Here is a 24,367-nt window from a genome sequence, read left to right on the forward strand (position 1 = left end):
TTTCAGGCTTTATCAAAGCTGTCACAACCGCTATAAACCCTATCGGCCAAAACCATCATTAAAACCACTAAGTCGTAACATCCTCCCCAGAACCTCGATAAACCTTACTCAAAACCCTAAAGGACCTCCGCAGAAGGTTGTCATGGCCTATTTGTAATTTATAAAACCTACATAGGAGTTCAAAGCTTTACAACATCCTCAAAGCCTTGATAAAACCTTTGTTAAAACCTAGTCAGGAGTTAAGGAAAAATGACATTTCATACGTCTTCAAACGTCTTAAATGCCAAATAGGTTTTACTTTGACAAAACGTAAGTAATAATCATTTTGACGTTTGATAAAAATAAAAACTTTTCAAACGCTTTTTTCATATGAAATCATTTCATCAATTCTCTGTTAAATTTTCGGCATTGAACAATTTTCAAGAAATATTTTGCAAACAATAAAATTTATTACAAAGAGTCATTCTGAACCATGTGTTAAAGACACAACACACAAACCCTAGAGCTTGATACCCATATTGCCCCAAATCTTATGGTTCCATAAATGTCCCCTTATCGGAACATCCCCGGGGCCTCCGGCCACTCCAGGTGGTTGCCAGTTCCAATATTCAACTCCCGCTCATGCCGGCTGGCATGTCTTGGCGTGTCCATGCCTCCACGCCATCTGCTCCCGGGCCTCCACGCCATCTGCTCCCGGGCCACAAAGCCATCTGCTCCTGATGTGTTCGCGTCGACGTCCAGCAGCAGAATGAATTTTCGGGACTGACCGAGCCGCTTTTTTTTAGTAAGGGGAGAGGGGGTAATATGCACCCCCGGGGCAAAATGCACCCCCTGCTTTTCTCAGTATTTGGAAGAATTTTCCGGGGAAAAATCATAGAAATTGGAAGCTTAACATTGCTAGACCATGCTGGAAAAATTTGAGCATCGCAGTATAAAAACAGCTCAAGTTATTTGCAAAACTTTAAAATGTTGTGTTTTCATCTAATTTTCTTTGCACTTTCATTATGATTTTGGACAATATAAAAGGATTTATTGATATTGTAAGTGTTGAGGTAAATAGTTTTGCCATAATCTTCATTATTCTGTAGATAGATGAGTCCAAAACATCAAAAATGCATTTTAATTAAAATTTCTGCAAAAGCGTGGTCGGGGCAAAATGCACCGCTGTGAAGCTCCTTAGTAAAAACAGCGGTGTCATCTAGTGGTGACTAGTGAAAACTGATTTTACCCAGTGCATTTTGCCCCATGTTGTGGTGCATTTTGCCCCGTTGTTGTAGTGCATTTTGCCCCAATGTTGCGGTGCATATTGCCCCGCATGGTTGTTTGAAATGAATCAAAAATGTTTTTAAAAATTTGATATTTTCGAACAATTTTAAGGTTTATTAAGACCTTTTTAATAGGATGACGAAGAATAATAGTTGTTTTAGAACATCGAACAAAATTCTTCCACAGTAATGCTGTAATTGTTGAGAAATCACAGTTTTCCCTTAGGGGGTGCATATTACCCCCTCTCCCCCTACAAAGATCCTTTGCACGACCGCAAAGGATTTAAAATGGATTTTTAATACAATTTGGAAAAAATAACTTCACGGCCCTTCTTGACACAAAAGGTCCTACTTGACCAGGAAGGTGCTGTGTCCTATCCCTCGCCTAGACCAGACCAAAATCCATGATAAAACTGACAGACCAAATCTGTCAGACCAAGACTGTCAGACCAAAGAGCAAAAAGTAAATAATCTTGGTCTTCGACTTAGGTGCACACAAATCAAGAAAAGAAAATTTGAAAACGAATTTTATTTTTCCAATTCAATGACTGGGTTTGGACTGCAAAATTGAATGTACGTCAGAAAATGATTAAACAGTGTGGCGTCCTGTACACCGACAATTAAATAAGCAGTTAAAAGCCTTATTCTTCCATTTTATTTTAGATCGCGTTTTCGGTTTACACCTGAAAAATCTTGAAATTATTTATACGGATTTGTGATTCCTCTTTTTCCATCATCCCCTTGTACTTGACAGCTCGTTCCAACGGGACCATAGTTGATCCATCGAAAAAATGTGGCCTTGTCAAAAAAAAATTTGCATTAAAAAAATGTGATTAGGAATGGTTTTTAATCGTGTTTTTTCCGTTGTACATAAAAATTTACATAGGGCTTTAGTCTCGGCTTTAGTACCCAATTGGCCGCGTTAAAAGCTTTTTCAAGAGCTTGTGGTTTTAAGTAAGCTTTTCGCATGCCTAATGGCACTTGACAGCTAAAACACCCTTGGTTTTAAAGAAGCATGCGATAAAACCGTTTGGCATGACATCGCCATTGGGTTTTCAAGATTCGCTTAAAACTTTCATAAAACCTTATTTAAAGCCATTTAGCTATTATTGTCACAAGGTTTTATATCCGAGGCATAAAACCCTGTTAGATCCTATTAATTAGCTCTTGCTTATTGGTTGCGGTGAATGCCCAAAAAAACTATTAAGCAATCAAGATGTTACCATAAAACCTTAAAAAAACTAGGTGTTGCTGGCTAGTTGGTTTAAAAATGTTACTTGGGTAGCACTGAGGTGCGAAAAGCTCCGCTTTGGACAAAAATGAAATTCTAGTCAGTTTTTTTTTATATTTTGGAATTTATGAATAATAAAATTATGCAATTTTGAAATTTTAAAACTCTTAAATTATTGATTCTTAGAACTCAAACATTTTTTAATTTCAAAAAATTATAAAATCGTACAATTAAAATTTATTAGAATTAAAAAAAATTATTGTTTCATATTAAAAATTAAAAAAATATGAGAATTTAAAAAAATAAATTTGTGGATTTTTGGAACAATTTTTAGAATTTTGAAATTAGAGTTTGATAATTTAAGAATTTAAGAATCTTAGAGTTTTATAATTGAGGAATATAAGAATTACAGAAATTAAGTAATTAAAAGCTTAAGAATCTATGATTTTTTTGCCCTCTGGTTTTTTGGGCTGATTTGAAAAATACAAAATATTTGTACCAGCCTTCTTAATTTGAGTATATTATAATTTCAGAATCTTAAAATTTCAATATCAGGAATTTTGAAATTTCAGAATTTTGTGGAATTTGGCTCTTTTACTCTGCTAACATTGACGTTACGCATGGACGTCAACATGACGCATGAAATTATTCGACTGAAAGATCAGAATGAAGACAAATATTTATAAAAATCAATTCGACGAACTCATCCACCGGCGTAGGGGAAATTCTCTTATGTTTGGCAGGTTAAGCACTCGCTCCTAACTCCATCCAATTTGCTGATTTTCACTATTTAAACAACTAATTTAGCAAAACTTTTGATTGAAACTTGCTTGCTCACTTTTTATTGAGCTATTTATCACTCGATTTCAGTTGAAAACGCTTTTAATTAGCTTAAATTGAATGTCAAAGTTCTGACCTGCCAACATTAGAGGCACGCTGGAATTAGATGCTGTTCCCCTACTTTCCAACAATTTAAAACGTTTTTGGCCATTCCGTAACCTAAAGTTGTTTTTTTTTAAATGGTCCTATAAACATGTGAAACACAATAGCTTATAGGACCTTTTCAAAAACAAATCTAGAAATTTTTAAAAACGGTTCAGAAAGTGGTTCTTCAGAATGAAGTATATTAAGTCGTTTTTTAGTAACTTGCGTCATTTGTATATAGTGCAGAAGCGTACCATTTTGTTGGACTTTCGGTTTGTCTTAGCTAGTCAAAAATACTTTTGATCTTTACAATTATCACGAGCATAATATTGAATAAAATAAAGCAAATCTCCTTACCTGCGCCTCATCGCTTGTAGTACCTGTCCGCCACCTTGGCAGCCCACAGCTCCGGGTGGGCCACCTTCTTGTGGGTGTACATGTTCGAGCTGGAGTTGCACTGCCGCGGACAGTACGGACACGAGTAGAGCAACTCGCCGCGATGATTCGCTTCGTGTTCCTTGAGCCGCAGCAGCCGCTTAAACTGCTTCCCACAGTAGCTGCACGCGAAGGCCGGTTTGTCCTCGTGGTTGAATCGCTTGTGCGAGGCCAGTGCCAGCTCGTTGACCGCCTCCTTGCCGCAAATGTCACACGTAACCGGACCTCCGGCGAGGCACCGCTTCAGGTGGTTCGTGTACGTGTCCTTGTTTTTGAGCCACTTTTTGCACCGTTCGCACTGCTTTTTCAGGCTGGCCGCGCCCTCCTCGGAGTGCGAGAGGCGGTGCGTTTCGAGCTGGGATTTGTGCACGAACCCCTTGGCGCAGATGTCGCAAACCCAGCTGGACGCGGCGCCGTGGATATTTTGCTGGTGCGCCCGCAGCAGGACCGCCGTGCCGAAGCTGTGGAAGAAGGGAAGCGGGAATTGTTGTGTTTTGTGGTGTTCCAATTGGCGGTATGTTTCCCATAACAATTGGCACACTTTACGCCCGAAATTTACGGTATACAATATTTAGCTTTAAGTTCGTTGTGATTATCGCCTCGAAAAATTTTGATCGTAATTTCTCGACTCACGATCGAGATTTTATCGATAGTAAAGTTCCGATCTCCCATTGACAAGTTTCGCTCAAAATTTCTATCACAGAGCAGACTGGATTATCCGAGTACTCAAATCAAAGATGGCGGCCTAAGTGACAGTGATGATTTGAATTGCATTTGAAATGCATTTGATAATGTAACAGGCAATAATCCACTCAGATATGACTAATCATGGGTAGCTGAACTCCAATTTGAGTTGAGCAGTGAACAAATCAAAAATAAGGAACTCATGATTTTGAATATTTTTGAAGATTATGTTTCCCGACTCTAACCAAAGTCGAGGGGGAACCTTTTTTTAATTTTCTTATTTTTTGCCTTTCTTACTAAAGAAAGGTTTAGGGGTTTGCTTTTGGCTTCGACTCCAAATCAAGCTTCGTAATCCAATCGTTTCTCGAGAAATATTCATTCAAAAAATCAGCCAAAAATCATGGACGATCGATTTCCGACGCCTCGTCGACAAGTTGTCAAGTTGAGCTTCACATGCAGATGCGAGCAGGGATGGAATAATCGCAAATAAATCAATTTCCCTAGCGAACTTTCTTCACCCGCAAAAGAGAGAGGAGGCAAATCACACAAAAGAAAATCGCTCCCGAAATTCTTCAAGAAAATCAATCTGCTGATGATTTTTTGTGAATTTCCTTGTCAGCACCACTTATTTCACTTTGTTTACACACTTTGCTCATCTACAAAATGTGACAGGTAATTTTTCGACTTGTGACGTTACACCTGCAAGTGTAGTAGTGAATAAGATGTTCCGCCGAATAATCAAGATGATGATTTTTTTAGATTTCTTTTACCGATCTTTCATGCGCGAGAGAGGAGAGTCATGCTCCCTTAGGATTTTTTCTCTTGATGAACGTCCAATGATTTACTTTTGATGATGATTATAAGGCTTTCTAGTCAGAAATTTACCAACACATTCAAAGTATGTTTACATGACAGCTGAACTTTTGTTTGCATCAGGTTTCCTATCTCTTTCTAGCAATTTTTTTGTCAAGCGACTTCTAGCTGGTTTATTTGATTGACTGCCCGATATGTCAGCCAATATACTTCGCAGGGCTGTGACAGCTCGAGCTAGATCATTGTTTGCATCAGGACACTGTGACGAGGAGTTCGTCAATTTTGAGTTAAATTATATTTTTTTCACTGGGCCTAGAAAGCCTTATTCCATCGCTGGATGCGAGTAATGCTAGCGCGTTTAGAGTTTTGATACTAGATTACCCCCGTTTTGTACAAGTTGCCCTATCGATTGGTCGTTCATATTGCCTATCATGATTATCTATGGTAAGCTTCAGTGAACGCAAACACGACCAAAATCTGGCAGACGAAAATCTAACAAATCTCAATGGTGAAGATGGGGGAGGATATAAATAAAGGTTTGTAAAAGTTTGTATAATTCAGATGTTTTAACAGTTTTTAAGGCCTAAAAAGGCAGAATATACTTTTTATTTAAGAAATACACGTTCTAATATTTTTGATTTTCAATTAAAATCATATATTTCAATAAAAACGTGAACAAAATGGGCATAAAGTAAAAAATCTGGAAAAATCTGTCAATATCTGGCACTGAGAAGGATGAATCTTTATTCTGGCTGACACTTGAACAATCTGGCATTCCCAGATTTATCTGGCAACCTGGCAACCCTGAACACGACTCAAGCAGCTATCCGTGCTGATGCTCATAGAGTTATCTACGTGCGCATGTATTGCGTGTACGTACACGAAAAAAAAGTGAGGTTAAATTTTGTACCGTCCAGCAAAACAAATGGCGTGCTAGTGTGCGTGAGAGCGGGCTTAGATAACTCTATTCTGTTGTCTTTCTTTTTTTTTTCTTGCTCATTCTCTGATCGATCTCTGAGCGAACGAATTTCTGGTGAGCGTCCAAGCGCCAGTGACAACGCACATCGCAGGTTTGGTTTTCTAGCTTCAGTACGAGCCTATTGGTGTGTTAGAATTTTGGTTCGTCGTACCAGCGCACCAAGACAAGCGTCGGCTCGTCGGCAATGAACCCAGCGTATGAGCCAAGGTGGTTAACTCGGTACGTTTGCGGTTGTCGTAGTGAAGTCTCACCGAGTGAGAAATTTAAAAAAAAAATCAAAAAACTTCAAAATTTTCATGGAAATTTAAGTGCAATCACATGATTTTGATTTAAAATGCATTCCCTGCGTTCAAAATCTTTTTTAGCATGTTTAGGTTGATTTTAAAATCGTAATTTTAGATGTTTAGTGTAGCAACAAGTTTTTTTTTGCAATTTTTTGTTTTCGTCAAATCTTACATTTTTTTAACTAATGAAAAACGAACTTTTTATATTAATCTAAAAACTTAGGAATTTGATATTGAGAATAGTAAAATCATTTACGAAATGGATTTTTTTTTTGTAATTTTAGATTTCTGTGATTTAAATATTGAAATTTTTGGAAATTTGGATTTATTCAATCTTAGATTTTGAAATTATTGAATTGAACTCAAGAATTTTTAAATTTAAAATGGATTGGATTTTTTTAGAAATTTGGATTTTTTAATTTAAAAATTCTTGAAATTAAAAAAAAATCGATGCCTCTGTGCTCTCTTGTACTAAGCTTGCTGGGATTCCTATCTAGTTAGCATAAAAGAGACATCGAAATTTAGACTTTTTAAAATTACCAATGTTGAAATTTGAGAATTGTCAATCTTTAAATTTTTTGTTTTCGGAATCTCAAAATTTTCTTGCAATTAAAAAATAGAATACTAACATATTGAGATTTCCAAATTTCTGAATATTTTGAATTTTAGGATTTTAGAATTTTTAATCTCAGAATCAAAAAATTAAGAGGTTTTTTTGGAATTTTAATGTTTTTAAATTCAAGAATCTATTCTGTTATTATTTAAGAGTAATTAAAGTTTACAATTTTAGAACTTCAGCATTTTCAAATTATATGCCCTTACTAAGTTTTGAAATTACTGAATTGAATTTTATTATTTCAAAATCTAAAAACTTAAAAAATTTTGCATTTAAAAATATTTTTTTTAGAGAATACATTTTTGGGAATTTTTGAAATAAAGATTTTTGAAATTTTTAATAATTTAACATAAAATTGAATTAATTGTGGTATTTGTTGATTAAAGAAAGCTAGAATTTATCAAACTGAAGTTTTGATTTTTGACAAAGAACTTTGTCCTAAGGTTTCTATACGTGGTGTCAATCCAAAATTTTCGCGAAGCGAAAACGTTACGTGACGAATTCCCCTCTCGGCAAATTTCCCTCTAAAGTACACGCTGGTTGGTCGAACAAACGTTTCCCAATCAGTCAATCGAGAGACGTGAGATTGATGTATCTAAAATTACCCCACTCCACCTCATAATTTTTGGATCGTCGACGGGGCAACAAAACTAAACCTAAGCCAACAAAACTCGGCTCGGTTGGTCCCGATAATTCATTCTGTTGCTGGACGTCGACGAGTCAACATCAGGAGCAGATGGTCTGGTGGCCCGGGAGCAGATGGCATGGATCAGCCAAGACATGCCAGCCGGCATTAGAAGGAGTCGATAATTGGAATTGGCCACCACCTGGAGTGTTCGGAGGCCCCGTTGGCTGAAGTGTTCGTAGTGGCCACAATCCGGAGTGGCCGGAGGCCCCGGGGATGTTCCGATGGGGGGACATTTGCCGAACCATAAGAGTATGGGCAATATGGGTGTCAAACTTTATGGTTTTTGATACTGGATATGAAATTTAACATTTCGGCAGTAATGGCCACAATCCGGAGTGGCCGGAGGCCCCGGGGATGTTCCGATGGGGGACATTTGCCGAACCATAAGAGTATGGGCAATATGGGTGTCAAACTTTATGGTTTTTGATACTGGATATGAAATTTAACATTTCGGCAGTAATGGCCACAATCCGGAGTGGCCGGAGGCCCCGGGGATGTTCCGATGGGGACATTTGCCGAACCAAGAGTAGGGCAATATGGGTATCAAACTTTATGATTTTTGATACTGGATATAAAATTTGTCATTTCGGCAGTAGTGGCCACAATCCGGAGTGGCCGGAGGCCCGGGATGTTCCGATGGTGGACATTTGCCGAACCATAAAGTAGGGCAATATGGGTATCAAACTTTATGATTTTTGATACTGGATATAAAATTTGTCATTTCGGCAGTAGTGGCCACAATCCGGAGTGGCCGGAGGCCCCGGGGATGTTCCGATGGGGGGACATTTGCCGAACCATAAGAGTATGGGCAATATGGGTGTCAAACTTTATGGTTTTTGATACTGGATATGAAATTTAACATTTCGGCAGTAATGGCCACAATCCGGAGTGGCCGGAGGCCGGGGATGTTCCGATGGGGACATTTGCCGAACCATAAGAGTAGGGCAATATGGGTATCAAACTTTATGATTTTGATACTGGATATAAAATTTGTCATTTCGGCAGTAGTGGCCACAATCCGGAGTGGCCGGAGGCCCGGGGATGTTCCGATGGTGGACATTTGCCGAACCATAAGAGTAGGGCAATATGGGTATCAAACTTTATGATTTTGATACTGGATATAAAATTTGTCATTTCGGCAGTAGTGGCCACAATCCGGAGTGGCCGGAGGCCCCGGGATGTTCCGATGGTGGACATTTGCCGAACCATAAAGAGGGCAATATGGGTATCAAACTTTATGATTTTGATACTGGATATAAAATTTGTCATTTCGGCAGTAGTGGCCACAATCCGGAGTGGCCGGAGGCCGGGGATGTTCCGATGGGGGACATTTGCCGAACCATAAGAGTATGGGCAATATGGGTATCAAACTTTATGATTTTGATACTGGATATAAAATTTGTCATTTCGGCAGTAGTGGCCACAATCCGGAGTGGCCGGAGGCCGGGGATGTTCCGATGGTGGACATTTGCCGAACCATAAGTATGGGCAATATGGGTATCAAACTTTATGGTTTTTGATACTGGATATGAAATTTGACATTTCGGCAGTAATGGCCACAATCCGGAGTGGCCGGAGGCCCCGGGGATGTTCCGATGGGGGACATTTGCCGAACCATAAGAGTATGGGCAATATGGGTATCAAACTTTATGGTTTTTGATACTGGATATGAAATTTGAGATTTCGGCAGTAATGGCCACAATCCGGAGTGGCCGGAGGCCCCGGGGATGTTCCGATGGGGGGACATTTGCCGAACCATAAGAGTATGGGCAATATGGGTGTCAAACTTTATGGTTTTTGATACTGGATATGAAATTTGACATTTCGGCAGTAATGGCCACAATCCGGAGTGGCCGGAGGCCCCGGGGATGTTCCGATGGGGGACATTTGCCGAACCATAAGAGTATGGGCAATATGGGTATCAAACTTTATGGTTTTTGATACTGGATATGAAATTTGAGATTTCGGCAGTAATGGCCACAATCCGGAGTGGCCGGAGGCCCCGGGGATGTTCCGATGGGGGGACATTTGCCGAACCATAAGAGTATGGGCAATATGGGTGTCAAACTTTATGGTTTTTGATACTGGATATGAAATTTAACATTTCGGCAGTAATGGCCACAATCCGGAGTGGCGGAGGCCCGGGATGTTCCGATGGGGACATTTGCCGAACCATAAGAGGGGCAATATGGGTATCAAACTTTATGATTTTGATACTGGATATAAATTTGTCATTTCGGCAGTAGTGGCCACAATCCGGAGTGGCCGGAGGCCCCGGGATGTTCCGATGGTGGACATTTGCCGAACCATAAGTAGGGGCAATATGGGTATCAAACTTTATGATTTTTGATACTGGATATAAAATTTGTCATTTCGGCAGTAGTGGCCACAATCCGGAGTGGCCGGAGGCCCCGGGGATGTTCCGATGGTGGACATTTGCCGAACCATAAGAGTAGGGGCAATATGGGTATCAAACTTTATGATTTTTGATACTGGATATAAAATTTGTCATTTCGGCAGTAGTGGCCACAATCCGGAGTGGCCGGAGGCCCCGGGGATGTTCCGATGGTGGACATTTGCCGAACCATAAGAGTAGGGGCAATATGGGTATCAAACTTTATGATTTTTGATACTGGATATAAAATTTGTCATTTCGGCAGTAGTGGCCACAATCCGGAGTGGCCGGAGGCCCCGGGGATGTTCCGATGGTGGACATTTGCCGAACCATAAGAGTAGGGGCAATATGGGTATCAAACTTTATGATTTTTGATACTGGATATAAAATTTGTCATTTCGGCAGTAGTGGCCACAATCCGGAGTGGCCGGAGGCCCCGGGGATGTTCCGATGGGGGACATTTGCCGAACCATAAGAGTATGGGCAATATGGGTGTCAAACTTTATGGTTTTTGATACTGGATATGAAATTTAACATTTCGGCAGTAATGGCCACAATCCGGAGTGGCCGGAGGCCCCGGGGATGTTCCGATGGTGGACATTTGCCGAACCATAAGAGTAGTGGCAATATGGGTATCAAACTTTATGATTTTTGATACTGGATATAAAATTTGTCATTTCGGCAGTAGTGGCCACAATCCGGAGTGGCCGGAGGCCCCGGGGATGTTCCGATGGTGGACATTTGCCGAACCATAAGAGTAGGGGCAATATGGGTATCAAACTTTATGATTTTTGATACTGGATATAAAATTTGTCATTTCGGCAGTAGTGGCCACAATCCGGAGTGGCCGGAGGCCCCGGGGATGTTCCGATGGGGGGACATTTGCCGAACCATAAGAGTATGGGCAATATGGGTGTCAAACTTTATGGTTTTTGATACTGGATATGAAATTTAACATTTCGGCAGTAATGGCCACAATCCAGAGTGGCCGGAGGCCCCGGGGATGTTCCGATGGGGGACATTTGCCGAACCATAAGAGTAGGGGCAATATGGGTATCAAACTTTATGATTTTTGATACTGGATATAAAATTTGTCATTTCGGCAGTAGTGGCCACAATCCGGAGTGGCCGGAGGCCCCGGGGATGTTCCGATGGTGGACATTTGCCGAACCATAAGAGTAGGGGCAATATGGGTATCAAACTTTATGATTTTTGATACTGGATATAAAATTTGTCATTTCGGCAGTAGTGGCCACAATCCGGAGTGGCCGGAGGCCCCGGGGATGTTCCGATGGTGGACATTTGCCGAACCATAAGAGTAGGGGCAATATGGGTATCAAACTTTATGGTTTTTGATACTGGATATGAAATTTGACATTTCGGCAGTAATGGCCACAATCCGGAGTGGCCGGAGGCCCCGGGGATGTTCCGATGGGGGGACATTTGCCGAACCATAAGAGTATGGGCAATATGGGTGTCAAACCCTATGGTTTTTGATACTGGATATGAAATTTAACATTTCGGCAGTAATGGCCACAATCCAGAGTGGCCGGAGGCCCCGGGGATGTTCCGATGGGGGACATTTGCCGAACCATAAGAGTAGGGGCAATATGGGTATCAAACTTTATGATTTTGATACTGGATATAAAATTTGTCATTTCGGCAGTAGTGGCCACAATCCGGAGTGGCCGGAGGCCGGGGATGTTCCGATGGGGGGACATTTGCCGAACCATAAGAGTATGGGCAATATGGGTATCAAACTTTATGGTTTTTGATACTGGATATGAAATTTGACATTTCGGCAGTAATGGCCACAATCCGGAGTGGCCGGAGGCCCCGGGGATGTTCCGATGGGGGGACATTTGCCGAACCATAAGAGTATGGGCAATATGGGTGTCAAACTTTATGGTTTTTGATACTGGATATGAAATTTAACATTTCGGCAGTAATGGCCACAATCCGGAGTGGCCGGAGGCCCCGGGGATGTTCCGATGGGGGGACATTTGCCGAACCATAAGAGTATGGGCAATATGGGTGTCAAACTTTATGGTTTTTGATACTGGATATGAAATTTAACATTTCGGCAGTAATGGCCACAATCCGGAGTGGCCGGAGGCCCCGGGGATGTTCCGATGGGGGACATTTGCCGAACCATAAGAGTAGGGCAATATGGGTATCAAACTTTATGATTTTGATACTGGATATAAATTTGTCATTTCGGCAGTAGTGGCCACAATCCGGAGTGGCCGGAGGCCCCGGGGATGTTCCGATGGTGGACATTTGCCGAACCATAAGAGTAGGGGCAATATGGGTATCAAACTTTATGATTTTTGATACTGGATATAAAATTTGTCATTTCGGCAGTAGTGGCCACAATCCGGAGTGGCCGGAGGCCCCGGGGATGTTCCGATGGGGGGACATTTGCCGAACCATAAGAGTATGGGCAATATGGGTATCAAACTTTATGGTTTTTGATACTGGATATGAAATTTGACATTTCGGCAGTAATGGCCACAATCCGGAGTGGCCGGAGGCCCCGGGGATGTTCCGATGGGGGACATTTGCCGAACCATAAGAGTAGGGGCAATATGGGTATCAAACTTTATGATTTTTGATACTGGATATAAAATTTGTCATTTCGGCAGTAGTGGCCACAATCCGGAGTGGCCGGAGGCCCCGGGGATGTTCCGATGGGGGGACATTTGCCGAACCATAAGAGTATGGGCAATATGGGTATCAAACTTTATGGTTTTTGATACTGGATATGAAATTTGACATTTCGGCAGTAATGGCCACAATCCGGAGTGGCCGGAGGCCCCGGGGATGTTCCGATGGGGGGACATTTGCCGAACCATAAGAGTATGGGCAATATGGGTGTCAAACTTTATGGTTTTTGATACTGGATATGAAATTTAACATTTCGGCAGTAATGGCCACAATCCGGAGTGGCCGAAGGCCCCGGGGATGTTCCGATGGGGGGAAATTTGCCGAACCATAAGAGTATGGGCAATATGGGTGTCAAACTTTATGGTTTTTGATACTGGATATGAAATTTAACATTTCGGCAGTAATGGCCACAATCCGGAGTGGCCGGAGGCCCCGGGGATGTTCCGATGGGGGACATTTGCCGAACCATAAGAGTAGGGGCAATATGGGTATCAAACTTTATGATTTTTGATACTGGATATAAAATTTGTCATTTCGGCAGTAGTGGCCACAATCCGGAGTGGCCGGAGGCCCCGGGGATGTTCCGATGGTGGACATTTGCCGAACCATAAGAGTAGGGGCAATATGGGTATCAAACTTTATGATTTTTGATACTGGATATAAAATTTGTCATTTCGGCAGTAGTGGCCACAATCCGGAGTGGCCGGAGGCCCCGGGGATGTTCCGATGGTGGACATTTGCCGAACCATAAGAGTAGGGGCAATATGGGTATCAAACTTTATGATTTTTGATACTGGATATAAAATTTGTCATTTCGGCAGTAGTGGCCACAATCCGGAGTGGCCGGAGGCCCCGGGGATGTTCCGATGGGGGGACATTTGCCGAACCATAAGAGTATGGGCAATATGGGTATCAAACTTTATGGTTTTTGATACTGGATATGAAATTTGACATTTCGGCAGTAATGGCCACAATCCGGAGTGGCCGGAGGCCCCGGGGATGTTCCGATGGGGGGACATTTGCCGAACCATAAGAGTATGGGCAATACGGGTGTCAAACTTTATGGTTTTTGATACTGGATATGAAATTTAACATTTCGGCAGTAATGGCCACAATCCGGAGTGGCCGAAGGCCCCGGGGATGTTCCGATGGGGGGACATTTGCCGAACCATAAGAGTATGGGCAATATGGGTGTCAAACTTTATGGTTTTTGATACTGGATATGAAATTTAACATTTCGGCAGTAATGGCCGCAATCCGAGTGGCCGGAGGCCCGGGGATGTTCCGATGGGGACATTTGCCGAACCATAAGAGTAGGGCAATATGGGTATCAAACTTTATGATTTTGATACTGGATATAAAATTTGTCATTTCGGCAGTAGTGGCCACAATCCGGAGTGGCCGGAGGCCCCGGGGATGTTCCGATGGTGGACATTTGCCGAACCATAAGAGTAGGGGCAATATGGGTATCAAACTTTATGATTTTTGATACTGGATATAAAATTTGTCATTTCGGCAGTAGAGGCCACAATCCGGAGTGGCCGGAGGCCCCGGGGATGTTCCGATGGGGGGACATTTGCCGAACCATAAGAGTATGGGCAATATGGGTATCAAACTTTATGGTTTTTGATACTGGATATGAAATTTGACATTTCGGCAGTAATGGCCACAATCCGGAGTGGCCGGAGGCCCCGGGGATGTTCCGATGGGGGACATTTGCCGAACCATAAGAGTATGGGCAATATGGGTATCAAACTTTATGGTTTTTGATACTGGATATGAAATTTGAGATTTCGGCAGTAATGGCCACAATCCGGAGTGGCCGGAGGCCCCGGGGATGTTCCGATGGGGGACATTTGCCGAACCATAAGAGTAGGGGCAATATGGGTATCAAACTTTATGATTTTTGATACTGGATATAAAATTTGTCATTTCGGCAGTAGTGGCCACAATCCGGAGTGGCCGGAGGCCCGGGGATGTTCCGATGGGGACATTTGCCGAACCATAAGAGTAGGGGCAATATGGGTATCAAACTTTATGATTTTGATACTGGATATAAAATTTGTCATTTCGGCAGTAGTGGCCACAATCCGAGTGGCCGGAGGCCCCGGGATGTTCCGATGGTGGACATTTGCCGAACCATAAGAGTAGGGCAATATGGGTATCAAACTTTATGATTTTTGATACTGGATATAAAATTTGTCATTTCGGCAGTAGTGGCCACAATCCGGAGTGGCCGGAGGCCAGGGATGTTCCGATGGTGGACATTTGCCGAACCATAAGAGTATGGGCAATATGGGTATCAAACTTTATGGTTTTTGATACTGGATATGAAATTTGACATTTCGGCAGTAATGGCCACAATCCGGAGTGGCCGGAGGCCCCGGGGATGTTCCGATGGGGGGACATTTGCCGAACCATAAGAGTATGGGCAATATGGGTGTCAAACTTTATGGTTTTTGATACTGGATATGAAATTTAACATTTCGGCAGTAATGGCCACAATCCGGAGTGGCCGAAGGCCCCGGGGATGTTCCGATGGGGGACATTTGCCGAACCATAAGAGTATGGGCAATATGGGTGTCAAACTTTATGGTTTTGATACTGGATATGAAATTTAACATTTCGGCAGTAATGGCCGCAATCCGGAGTGGCCGGAGGCCCCGGGATGTTCCGATGGGGACATTTGCCGAACCATAAGAGTAGGGGCAATATGGGTATCAAACTTTATGATTTTGATACTGGATATAAAATTTGTCATTTCGGCAGTAGTGGCCACAATCCGGAGTGGCCGGAGGCCCCGGGATGTTCCGATGGTGGACATTTGCCGAACCATAAGAGTAGGGGCAATATGGGTATCAAACTTTATGATTTTTGATACTGGATATAAAATTTGTCATTTCGGCAGTAGTGGCCACAATCCGGAGTGGCCGGAGGCCCCGGGGATGTTCCGATGGGGGGCCATTTGCCGAACCATAAGAGTATGGGCAATATGGGTATCAAACTTTATGGTTTTTGATACTGGATATGAAATTTGACATTTCGGCAGTAATGGCCACAATCCGGAGTGGCCGGAGGCCCCGGGGATGTTCCGATGGGGGACATTTGCCGAACCATAAGAGTATGGGCAATATGGGTATCAAACTTTATGGTTTTGATACTGGATATGAAATTTGAGATTTCGGCAGTAATGGCCACAATCCGGAGTGGCCGGAGGCCCGGGATGTTCCGATGGGGGACATTTGCCGAACCATAAGAGTATGGGCAATATGGGTGTCAAACTTTATGGTTTTGATACTGGATATGAAATTTAACATTTCGGCAGTAATGGCCACAATCCGGAGTGGCCGGAGGCCGGGGATGTTCCGATGGGGACATTTGCCGAACCATAAGAGTAGGGCAATATGGGTATCAAACTTTATGATTTTGATACTGGATATAAAATTTGTCATTTCGGCAGTAGTGGCCACAATCCGGAGTGGCCGGAGGCCGGGGATGTTCCGATGGTGGACATTTGCCGAACCATAAGAGTAGGGGCAATATGGGTATCAAACTTTATGATTTTTGATACTGGATATAAAATTTGTCATTTCGGCAGTAGTGGCCACAATCCGGAGTGGCCGGAGGCCCCGGGGATGTTCCGATGGGGGGACATTTGCCGAACCATAAGAGTATGGGCAATATGGGTATCAAACTTTATGGTTTTTGATACTGGATATGAAATTTGACATTTCGGCAGTAATGGCCACAATCCGGAGTGGCCGGAGGCCCCGGGGATGTTCCGATGGGGGACATTTGCCGAACCATAAGAGTAGGGGCAATATGGGTATCAAACTTTATGATTTTTGATACTGGATATAAAATTTGTCATTTCGGCAGTAGTGGCCACAATCCGGAGTGGCCGGAGGCCCCGGGGATGTTCCGATGGGGGACATTTGCCGAACCATAAGAGTAGGGGCAATATGGGTATCAAACTTTATGATTTTTGATACTGGATATAAAATTTGTCATTTCGGCAGTAGTGGCCACAATCCGGAGTGGCCGGAGGCCCCGGGGATGTTCCGATGGTGGACATTTGCCGAACCATAAGAGTAGGGGCAATATGGGTATCAAACTTTATGATTTTTGATACTGGATATAAAATTTGTCATTTCGGCAGTAGTGGCCACAATCCGGAGTGGCCGGAGGCCCCGGGGATGTTCCGATGGTGGACATTTGCCGAACCATAAGAGTATGGGCAATATGGGTATCAAACTTTATGGTTTTTGATACTGGATATGAAATTTGACATTTCGGCAGTAATGGCCACAATCCGGAGTGGCCGGAGGCCCCGGGGATGTTCCGATGGGGGGACATTTGCCGAACCATAAGAGTATGGGCAATATGGGTGTCAAACTTTATGGTTTTTGATACTGGATATGAAATTTAACATTTCGGCAGTAATGGCCACAATCCGGAGTGGCCGAAGGCCCCGGGGATGTTCCGATGGGGGGACATTTGCCGAACCATAAGAGTATGGGCAATATGGGTGTCAAACTTTATGGTTTTTGATACTGGATATGAAATTTAACATTTCGGCAGTAATGGCCGCAATCCGGAGTGGCCGGAGGCCCCGGGGATGTTCCGATGGGGGACATTTGCCGAACCATAAGAGTAGGGGCAATATGGGTATCAAACTTTATGATTTTTGATACTGGATATAAAATTTGTCATTTCGGCAGTAGTGGCCACAATCCGGAGTGGCCGGAGGCCGGGGATGTTCCGATGGTGGACATTTGCCGAACCATAAAGTAGGGGCAATATGGGTATCAAACTTTATGATTTTGATACTGGATATAAAATTTGTCATTTCGGCAGTAGTGGCCACAATCCGGAGTGGCCGGAGGCCGGGGATGTTCCGATGGGGGCCATTTGCCGAACCATAAAGTATGGGCAATATGGGTATCAAACTTTATGGTTTTGATACTGGATATGAAATTTGACATTTCGGCAGTAATGGCCACAATCCGGAGTGGCCGGAGGCCCCGGGATGTTCCGATGGGGGACATTTGCCGAACCATAAGAGTATGGGCAATATGGGTATCAAACTTTATGGTTTTGATACTGGATATGAAATTTGAGATTTCGGCAGTAATGGCCACAATCCGGAGTGGCCGGAGGCCCGGGGATGTTCCGATGGGGGACATTTGCCGAACCATAAGTATGGGCAATATGGGTGTCAAACTTTATGGTTTTTGATACTGGATATGAAATTTAACATTTCGGCAGTAATGGCCACAATCCGGAGTGGCCGGAGGCCCCGGGGATGTTCCGATGGGGGACATTTGCCGAACCATAAGAGTAGGGGCAATATGGGTATCAAACTTTATGATTTTTGATACTGGATATAAAATTTGTCATTTCGGCAGTAGTGGCCACAATCCGGAGTGGCCGGAGGCCCCGGGATGTTCCGATGGTGGACATTTGCCGAACCATAAGTAGGGGCAATATGGGTATCAAACTTTATGATTTTTGATACTGGATATAAAATTTGTCATTTCGGCAGTAGTGGCCACAATCCGGAGTGGCCAGAGGCCCCGGGGATGTTCCGATGGGGGACATTTGCCGAACCATAAGAGTAGGGGCAATATGGGTATCAAACTTTATGGTTATTAAGAATCTAGTGAATCTTGGGAAAATTTGGACCAGACAATGTAATCGAAAATTTCAACAACCATCTTGCAAAGTTCTTTGTCATACTGGTCATGTGTAACATAACCACCTGCACCTTTTTTTTTGAACATTTGAACTCAAAAATGCTTGATCTTAAAATTTATCAAATTTAAAAAGTTTTTAAATTTTCGAATTTTTGAATTTAAAATTTTATAAATTTGAAATTTTAGAATTGAGTTTCTTGAAGTTAAGAAAAATAGAAATTTAGTATTTTCAGTTTTTTTTTGTATTTTATAATTTTTATTTTTTGAATTTTCATATCGATACAAACTAGATAAAAATCCCAGCAAGCTTAGTACAATAAAGCACAGAGGCGTCGAAATTTCTGATTTTTGAAATTTGATAATTTAAACATTTATTTTTTTAAATATCATATTATTATTATCATATTTAAATTTAAGTATTTAAGAATAATGAATTCCTAAAAAAAAGATGTTTTTTTTTATTTTACAATTGATTAAATTTTTCAATTTTCAATAACAAAAAAACTACATTTTTTTTGGAATTTCATGATTTCTTTATAGCTTTAAGATTGATAATTCTTTACTTTAATTTTTTTTAAACCATAGACTAAAAAAAATCAAGAATTTAAGAACTTTAAAGTAAATTTCTATTAGGATTTTTGATATTAGGAATAAGCAATTTTAATAATCAAATTCAATTAGGATTTTTCTTAATTTAGCAGTTCTGCTCCACAATATTAAATTTGCAACTCAGTGATTTTGAGAACTTTTCTAGATTAGTGCTTTTAAGGAAAAAATAATTTTGAGAAAAAAAACCATGGATCTGGGAATTTTAAATTTTCCTGTTTTTAAAATATTGATAAATAAAAAAAAATGAATTTTAAATTCACAGAAATTAAGATTTTCATTTTTTTTCAGCTTCGAACACATTTCGAGATTCTGGTAGATCGAGAAATTACTTTCAAATAATCTCAATCTACTTTCGACAAATCACGATTTGACAAACTACGATCGTAACGTTTCGATCGAGTGCAATTATCACAAGCGTTATTTGATAAATCATGTTACAATACTCACGACTTGTCGCAATCCTTGCAGTTGAAAATCTTCTGCTCCATCGAGATGTGGTACTTCATGTGGTTTCGCAGCAGATAGTCCTTGTAGAACGCCGCGTCGCAGATCTCACACTTGAACGGCTTCTCCGAGTCCGGCGTGTGGACCCACTTGTTGTGCTTCTCCAGCCCGTCGCTCTCGGTGAACGACTTGTTGCACACTTCGCACCGGAACGCGTCCGGATTGACGTGCCGCTGGCAGTGCTCGTACAGGCGGCGCTTCTTGCAAAACTTTCGCCCACAGCAGATGGCGTACCCGCGCTGGTCGTGTTCCGTCTTGTAGTGCCGCTCGAGGGTGTAGAAGCTGTCCGCAACAAAGTCGCAGCTTTCGCAGAGCAGCGTGCAAAACTGCCGAATCAGGTCGTCCTCTTGGGCCAGCTCTTCGGCGGATTTGGGCGCCTTCCGGGTGGCTGAGGTGGCTCGCGCCGATTGGCTTGGGGCTTTGAATGAATCTTCCGGAGCAGCTCCGGCAATGAGCTGATCTGGGAGTGTTGGTTCGGCCATAGTGATGGCGTCGGTGGACATCGTCGTCGAGAAGGATGAGGATGTTGTGGTGGTGCCTTCCGGGTGGAAGGCACGTATGTGAGTGTTGAGCGTGCGGGCGGAATTGAAACTTGAATGAAAATAAAGCCTTAAGTAGGATTAGATCCAAACCAATCGATCTTACTTACTATTTATTGCACTTTTCGCAGCAAATGTTCAAGCTCTCAATGTTCTGGTGCCAGTACTTGTGTCCACTCAGGGCCCACTCGCTGTCGAACGCCTTCTCGCACTGGTCGCACTTGTAGATCCGCTCTCCCTCCGCCGTGTGACAAACCACGTTGTGCAGCTGAAGTCCCTCTTCGTCCTTGAAGTTCCTCACCGGCTCGCAAAGTTCACACCGGAACTGAGACTCGTCATCGCCACCGGCGACAAATTCGTGCACCTTTCGGAGATGTTCGACAAGTACGGACCGCTTGTGGAACACTTTCTCGCAGCAGGTCACGTACCCTTGCGTTTCGTGGGACCGTTTGTAGTGTAGAAGCAGCCGGGGAAAGGTCGCGAACCGTTCGCTGCAAATGTCACACTGAAGCTGGACGTATTTCGCAATCAGGTCGTTCCGTTCCCGGTTAGCTCGCTTGTGCGACCGGACGTAGCTTGTTTTACGCCCTGAACCCGTTCCTTCGTCCCGCGCGGACCGTTTCCTCTTAGCTATTGGAGTCGTAGACTCCTCTTCCGAATCCTCAGAAAAATCATCCGGAAGTTCCATCTTCGCTTCACCCGGCTCAAAATCTCCGTCCGAATCCTCCCCAAAACTTCCCCCATCCGACTCCAACCGTTCAGCCTTAACCACCTCGGAAGCAACGCCCTCCTCCTCCAGCTGTTCTGTTTTGACCTCCACGTGCAGTCCCCATCGCTCCTCGACCTCGCAGTAAAACTTGTGAAACTCGTCGATCTTTTCCCAGCAGCTGGTGCACAGCACCCGGTCGCGGTACTGGATGGCCTGCGGCGGAGATTCCCATTAGTCAAAAAACGTAAACAAAAATTACATTTTAATCTCACCTCAAACCAAAAGTGCTTCGCGAGGACGGACTCGACGGTATCTTCGTCATCGGCGATGTCGTTCCGAATTCGGAGGAAAGTTTCCGTCTTGCGCCGACAGGTGAGGCAGTCCTGCAGCAGGCTTTCCTCGGTCATTTTGGGGGCCGCAGTCCGAAGTTTGGCTCGAACCGTGAAATCTCGAGTGTAAACAAACTTCAAACTATTTTTTTTTTGTTTGTTTGACTTTTTGACAGTTGCACTCTGGCAGTGGGGCCAGATCGTCAAAAACGGTATGCCAACCAAGTTTGAGTAAATGTTACGCACAGTATCACTACACAATCAGATTGTTTCAACCGAACTTCGGAAGAATTTCCCCCAGTCACGATATATAATAGCAGAGCTGGTTCTGCCAAAATCCTGCCAGAAATTAGGCAAGTTGGAAATTAGGAAGTTAGGATTTTTTTTATTTTTGTTCTTAAATTCTTAAATTTTGAAATTACTGAACTCCACATTTTTTATTCAGGAGTTTTGAGTTTTTTTAATATTAAAAAAAATAAGTTTTTGAATGTCAGAATTTAGGGTTTTTCGTAAATATCTGTTTTCGAATAAGGCTTTCTAGTCAGAAATTTACCAACACATTCAAAGTATGTTTACATGACAGCTGGACGTTTGTTTGCATCAGGTTTCCTATCTCTTTCTAGCAAAAAAATTTTGTCAGACGACTTCTAGCTGGTTTTTTTTTTACTGACTGCCCGATACACTGAGCAAAACTTACACAGCTCAACGAAGTGTTCTACACATGATCTGGCCCTGCTGTACAGAGCACTCAAATATCAATCGCAAAACACTTGAAATTTCGGTGATTGGCCATGAAATAATGTCAACAGCCAAACACTTGAATTTTAAATGGGGTTGAAAAATAAAAGTACGTACAAGCGATATACAGGTTCTCGCTTGCTAATCGTGCACGCTACCACTGCGCCAGCTGGCAGTTGAAGACGGGTGAGTTTTTGTGCTATTCGTCCTAACCTTGCTTCCAGCCTTCGATGAAAGTCGCTCTAAAATCAATCAGTGACACACATTAAATTCATGTGGACTTCACGTTGACTTTGAATAGTGCCTGTTTTGGGTAGATCTTAAGATCAATTTCAAGTGTTTTGCTCTTCACTTTGAATAGTTAAAGGTAGTGGGACAAATTTATGAGCAAAACACTTGAAAAGCTTGAGCCACCCGAATGACAATAACATGTTAAAAAATACCAAAAATTCAATCGCCCAAACACTTGCATTTGATAATGGTTTGAAATGATGTTGAAACACAAACCAATTAAATCTATGATGTTGCTTTATTCAATCATTCAAGTGTTTGGGCACTTGAATAAAACGTGTGGCGTATTTTCAGTGTATGTCAGCCAACATACTTCGCAGGGCTGTGACAGCTACAGCTCGATCTTTGTTTGCATCAGGACACTGTGACGAGGAGTTCGCCATTTTTGAGTTAAATTAATTTTTTTTTCACTGGGCCTAGAAAGCCTTATTTCCATATTTCAGATTTGAATGATTTTAAAAATGGTTAAAAATTTCCTTCATATTTTTTTTGTTGTTTGAAATTTCTGAAATATTTGTTTTTCCATATTTTTAAATTATTAATTTTGTATTGTCAAATATCAGATTATTATTGAAATTTTCAGTATAAGAAAATATATACTTGTATGTTTATAGTCAAGTTTATTTTAACTTCGGTTTATTTCATTTCGGTCCCGCCAGGGTGGATTAATCGGACAGTGCAGTGAACTCACAATCCAAAGGTTGCTGGTTGGTACTAGCAATAGTTGGTGACACGTGGGCCAACAGCAATGAAGACAACTTCTATATTTTGCCCCGTTTCGACCAAAAAACAAAATCCGTAGTTTTAATTTCAAGATTCTGCATTGTGAGATTCGTCGGGATTTCTATAATTCTAACGAATATAAAATTATTAACAAGTTTGTAACTTTCAGTAAAATTCACATTCTTTGATTTTTTTTCATCAAAACATATTACAAACAAGCAACGCGCGAAGAAACGTCACATGCCACTTTCGTGACCCTTTCCTTGACCGTTTCTTGGGCGTTTTTTTATATGGAGTTTTGCGTTTTTCAGATCTGCATACTAGCCTATAATCTCTAAAAATCGGAGGTTTTAGCTTATTTGATTGGAATTGTGATTTTTTTGCGGTAACAAATAACAAAAAGGTTTTTTCCCACGTTTTTCCCCATAGGAAAACATTGCCTCGGTGGAGTCGCTGGTAGGCAGTTGGACTAACAATCCAAAGGTCGTCAGTGCGAATCCCGGGGTTGATGGAAGCTTAGGTGTAAAAAGAGGTTTGCAATTGCCTCAACAATGAAGCCTTCGGACACCTAGTTTAGAGTAGGAATCTCGCAATCGAGAACGTCAAGGCAATGCTGTAGAGCGAATAATTTGATTTGATTTTGAAAACATTGAAAATCTCACACAAACTTAAATGCCATAGAGCTTTGATGAAACCTGAACCACATTGGCTGAAAATTTCAGGGGAGCTTCTGTGGACATAGAACAATGTTTTTATCAACAATGCAGTGGTTTTGCTGACATTTTTGCATTTCCAAGGAGCCTTGAACCACACTACTGCTGATAGTCGTAAACCGCCGGCACCGAGTGCAACATCCGCACTGACCTCCGATTATGCCGCTTCCTTTTCCTCACCGTTAAAATTAACTTTACCGTACTTGTTCAAAAAGCTGCTTCAACTTCAATTTCGTCTACCCACTCCGAAGGTTTCCGCGTCCAAGTTCTGGCTGCGGCTTAGAGAGCCTAGATGAAAAACCACAAGTTTTCCAACCTTAAATTTGAATGACTTTGGAGGTTTGATAATTCCCTACTGCGGCCTAGAGATCCTAAATAGGGTCTCTACTACGGCCGCGTTCGGTTTTGATTGTCGTCGTGAACCACTACTTACTCACTGTAGCAGTAAAAGTTTTCATTTTTAAAACAAGAAAAAAACTTTTAATGCAGTAAATTCTGAACACATTTTATTTTATTTCAAGATTAAGTTACTTTT

The 24,367-nt window shown here is 42.2% G+C and overlaps 1 protein-coding gene across 1 annotated transcript; it reads right to left on the reverse strand.

Moving 5' to 3' along the window:
- Window positions 1-3,717: 3,717 nt before the first annotated feature.
- LOC6046173 (zinc finger protein 43) lies at window positions 3,718-21,516 on the reverse strand. Its single transcript, XM_001863369.2, has 4 exons — window positions 21,311-21,516; window positions 20,440-21,251; window positions 19,734-20,381; window positions 3,718-4,316 (listed from the first exon to the last, which is right to left on the reverse strand). The coding sequence occupies exons 1-4, from the start codon at window positions 21,443-21,445 to the stop codon at window positions 3,785-3,787; spliced, it is 2,127 nt and encodes a 708-aa protein (XP_001863404.2). The 5' UTR covers window positions 21,446-21,516; the 3' UTR covers window positions 3,718-3,784.
- Window positions 21,517-24,367: the final 2,851 nt, after the last annotated feature.

The sequence above is a fragment of the Culex quinquefasciatus genome, chromosome 1, assembly GCF_015732765.1.
Source record: "Culex quinquefasciatus strain JHB chromosome 1, VPISU_Cqui_1.0_pri_paternal, whole genome shotgun sequence".
In the NCBI taxonomy this organism is placed as follows: Eukaryota; Metazoa; Arthropoda; class Insecta; order Diptera; family Culicidae; genus Culex; species Culex quinquefasciatus.

Coding starts and splice junctions, on each gene's coding strand:
- LOC6046173 (XM_001863369.2), bottom strand. CDS start 21,445: ATGACCGAGGAAAGCCTGCTGCAGGACTGCCTCACCTGTCGGCGCAAG. Junction 21,252..21,310: donor CGAAGCACTTTTGGTTTGAG/GTGAGATTAAAA, acceptor TCTCCGCCGCAG/GCCATCCAGTACCGCGACCG. Junction 4,317..19,733: donor TGCAAGGATTGCGACAAGTC/GTGAGTATTGTA, acceptor CTTCTTCCACAG/CTTCGGCACGGCGGTCCTGC.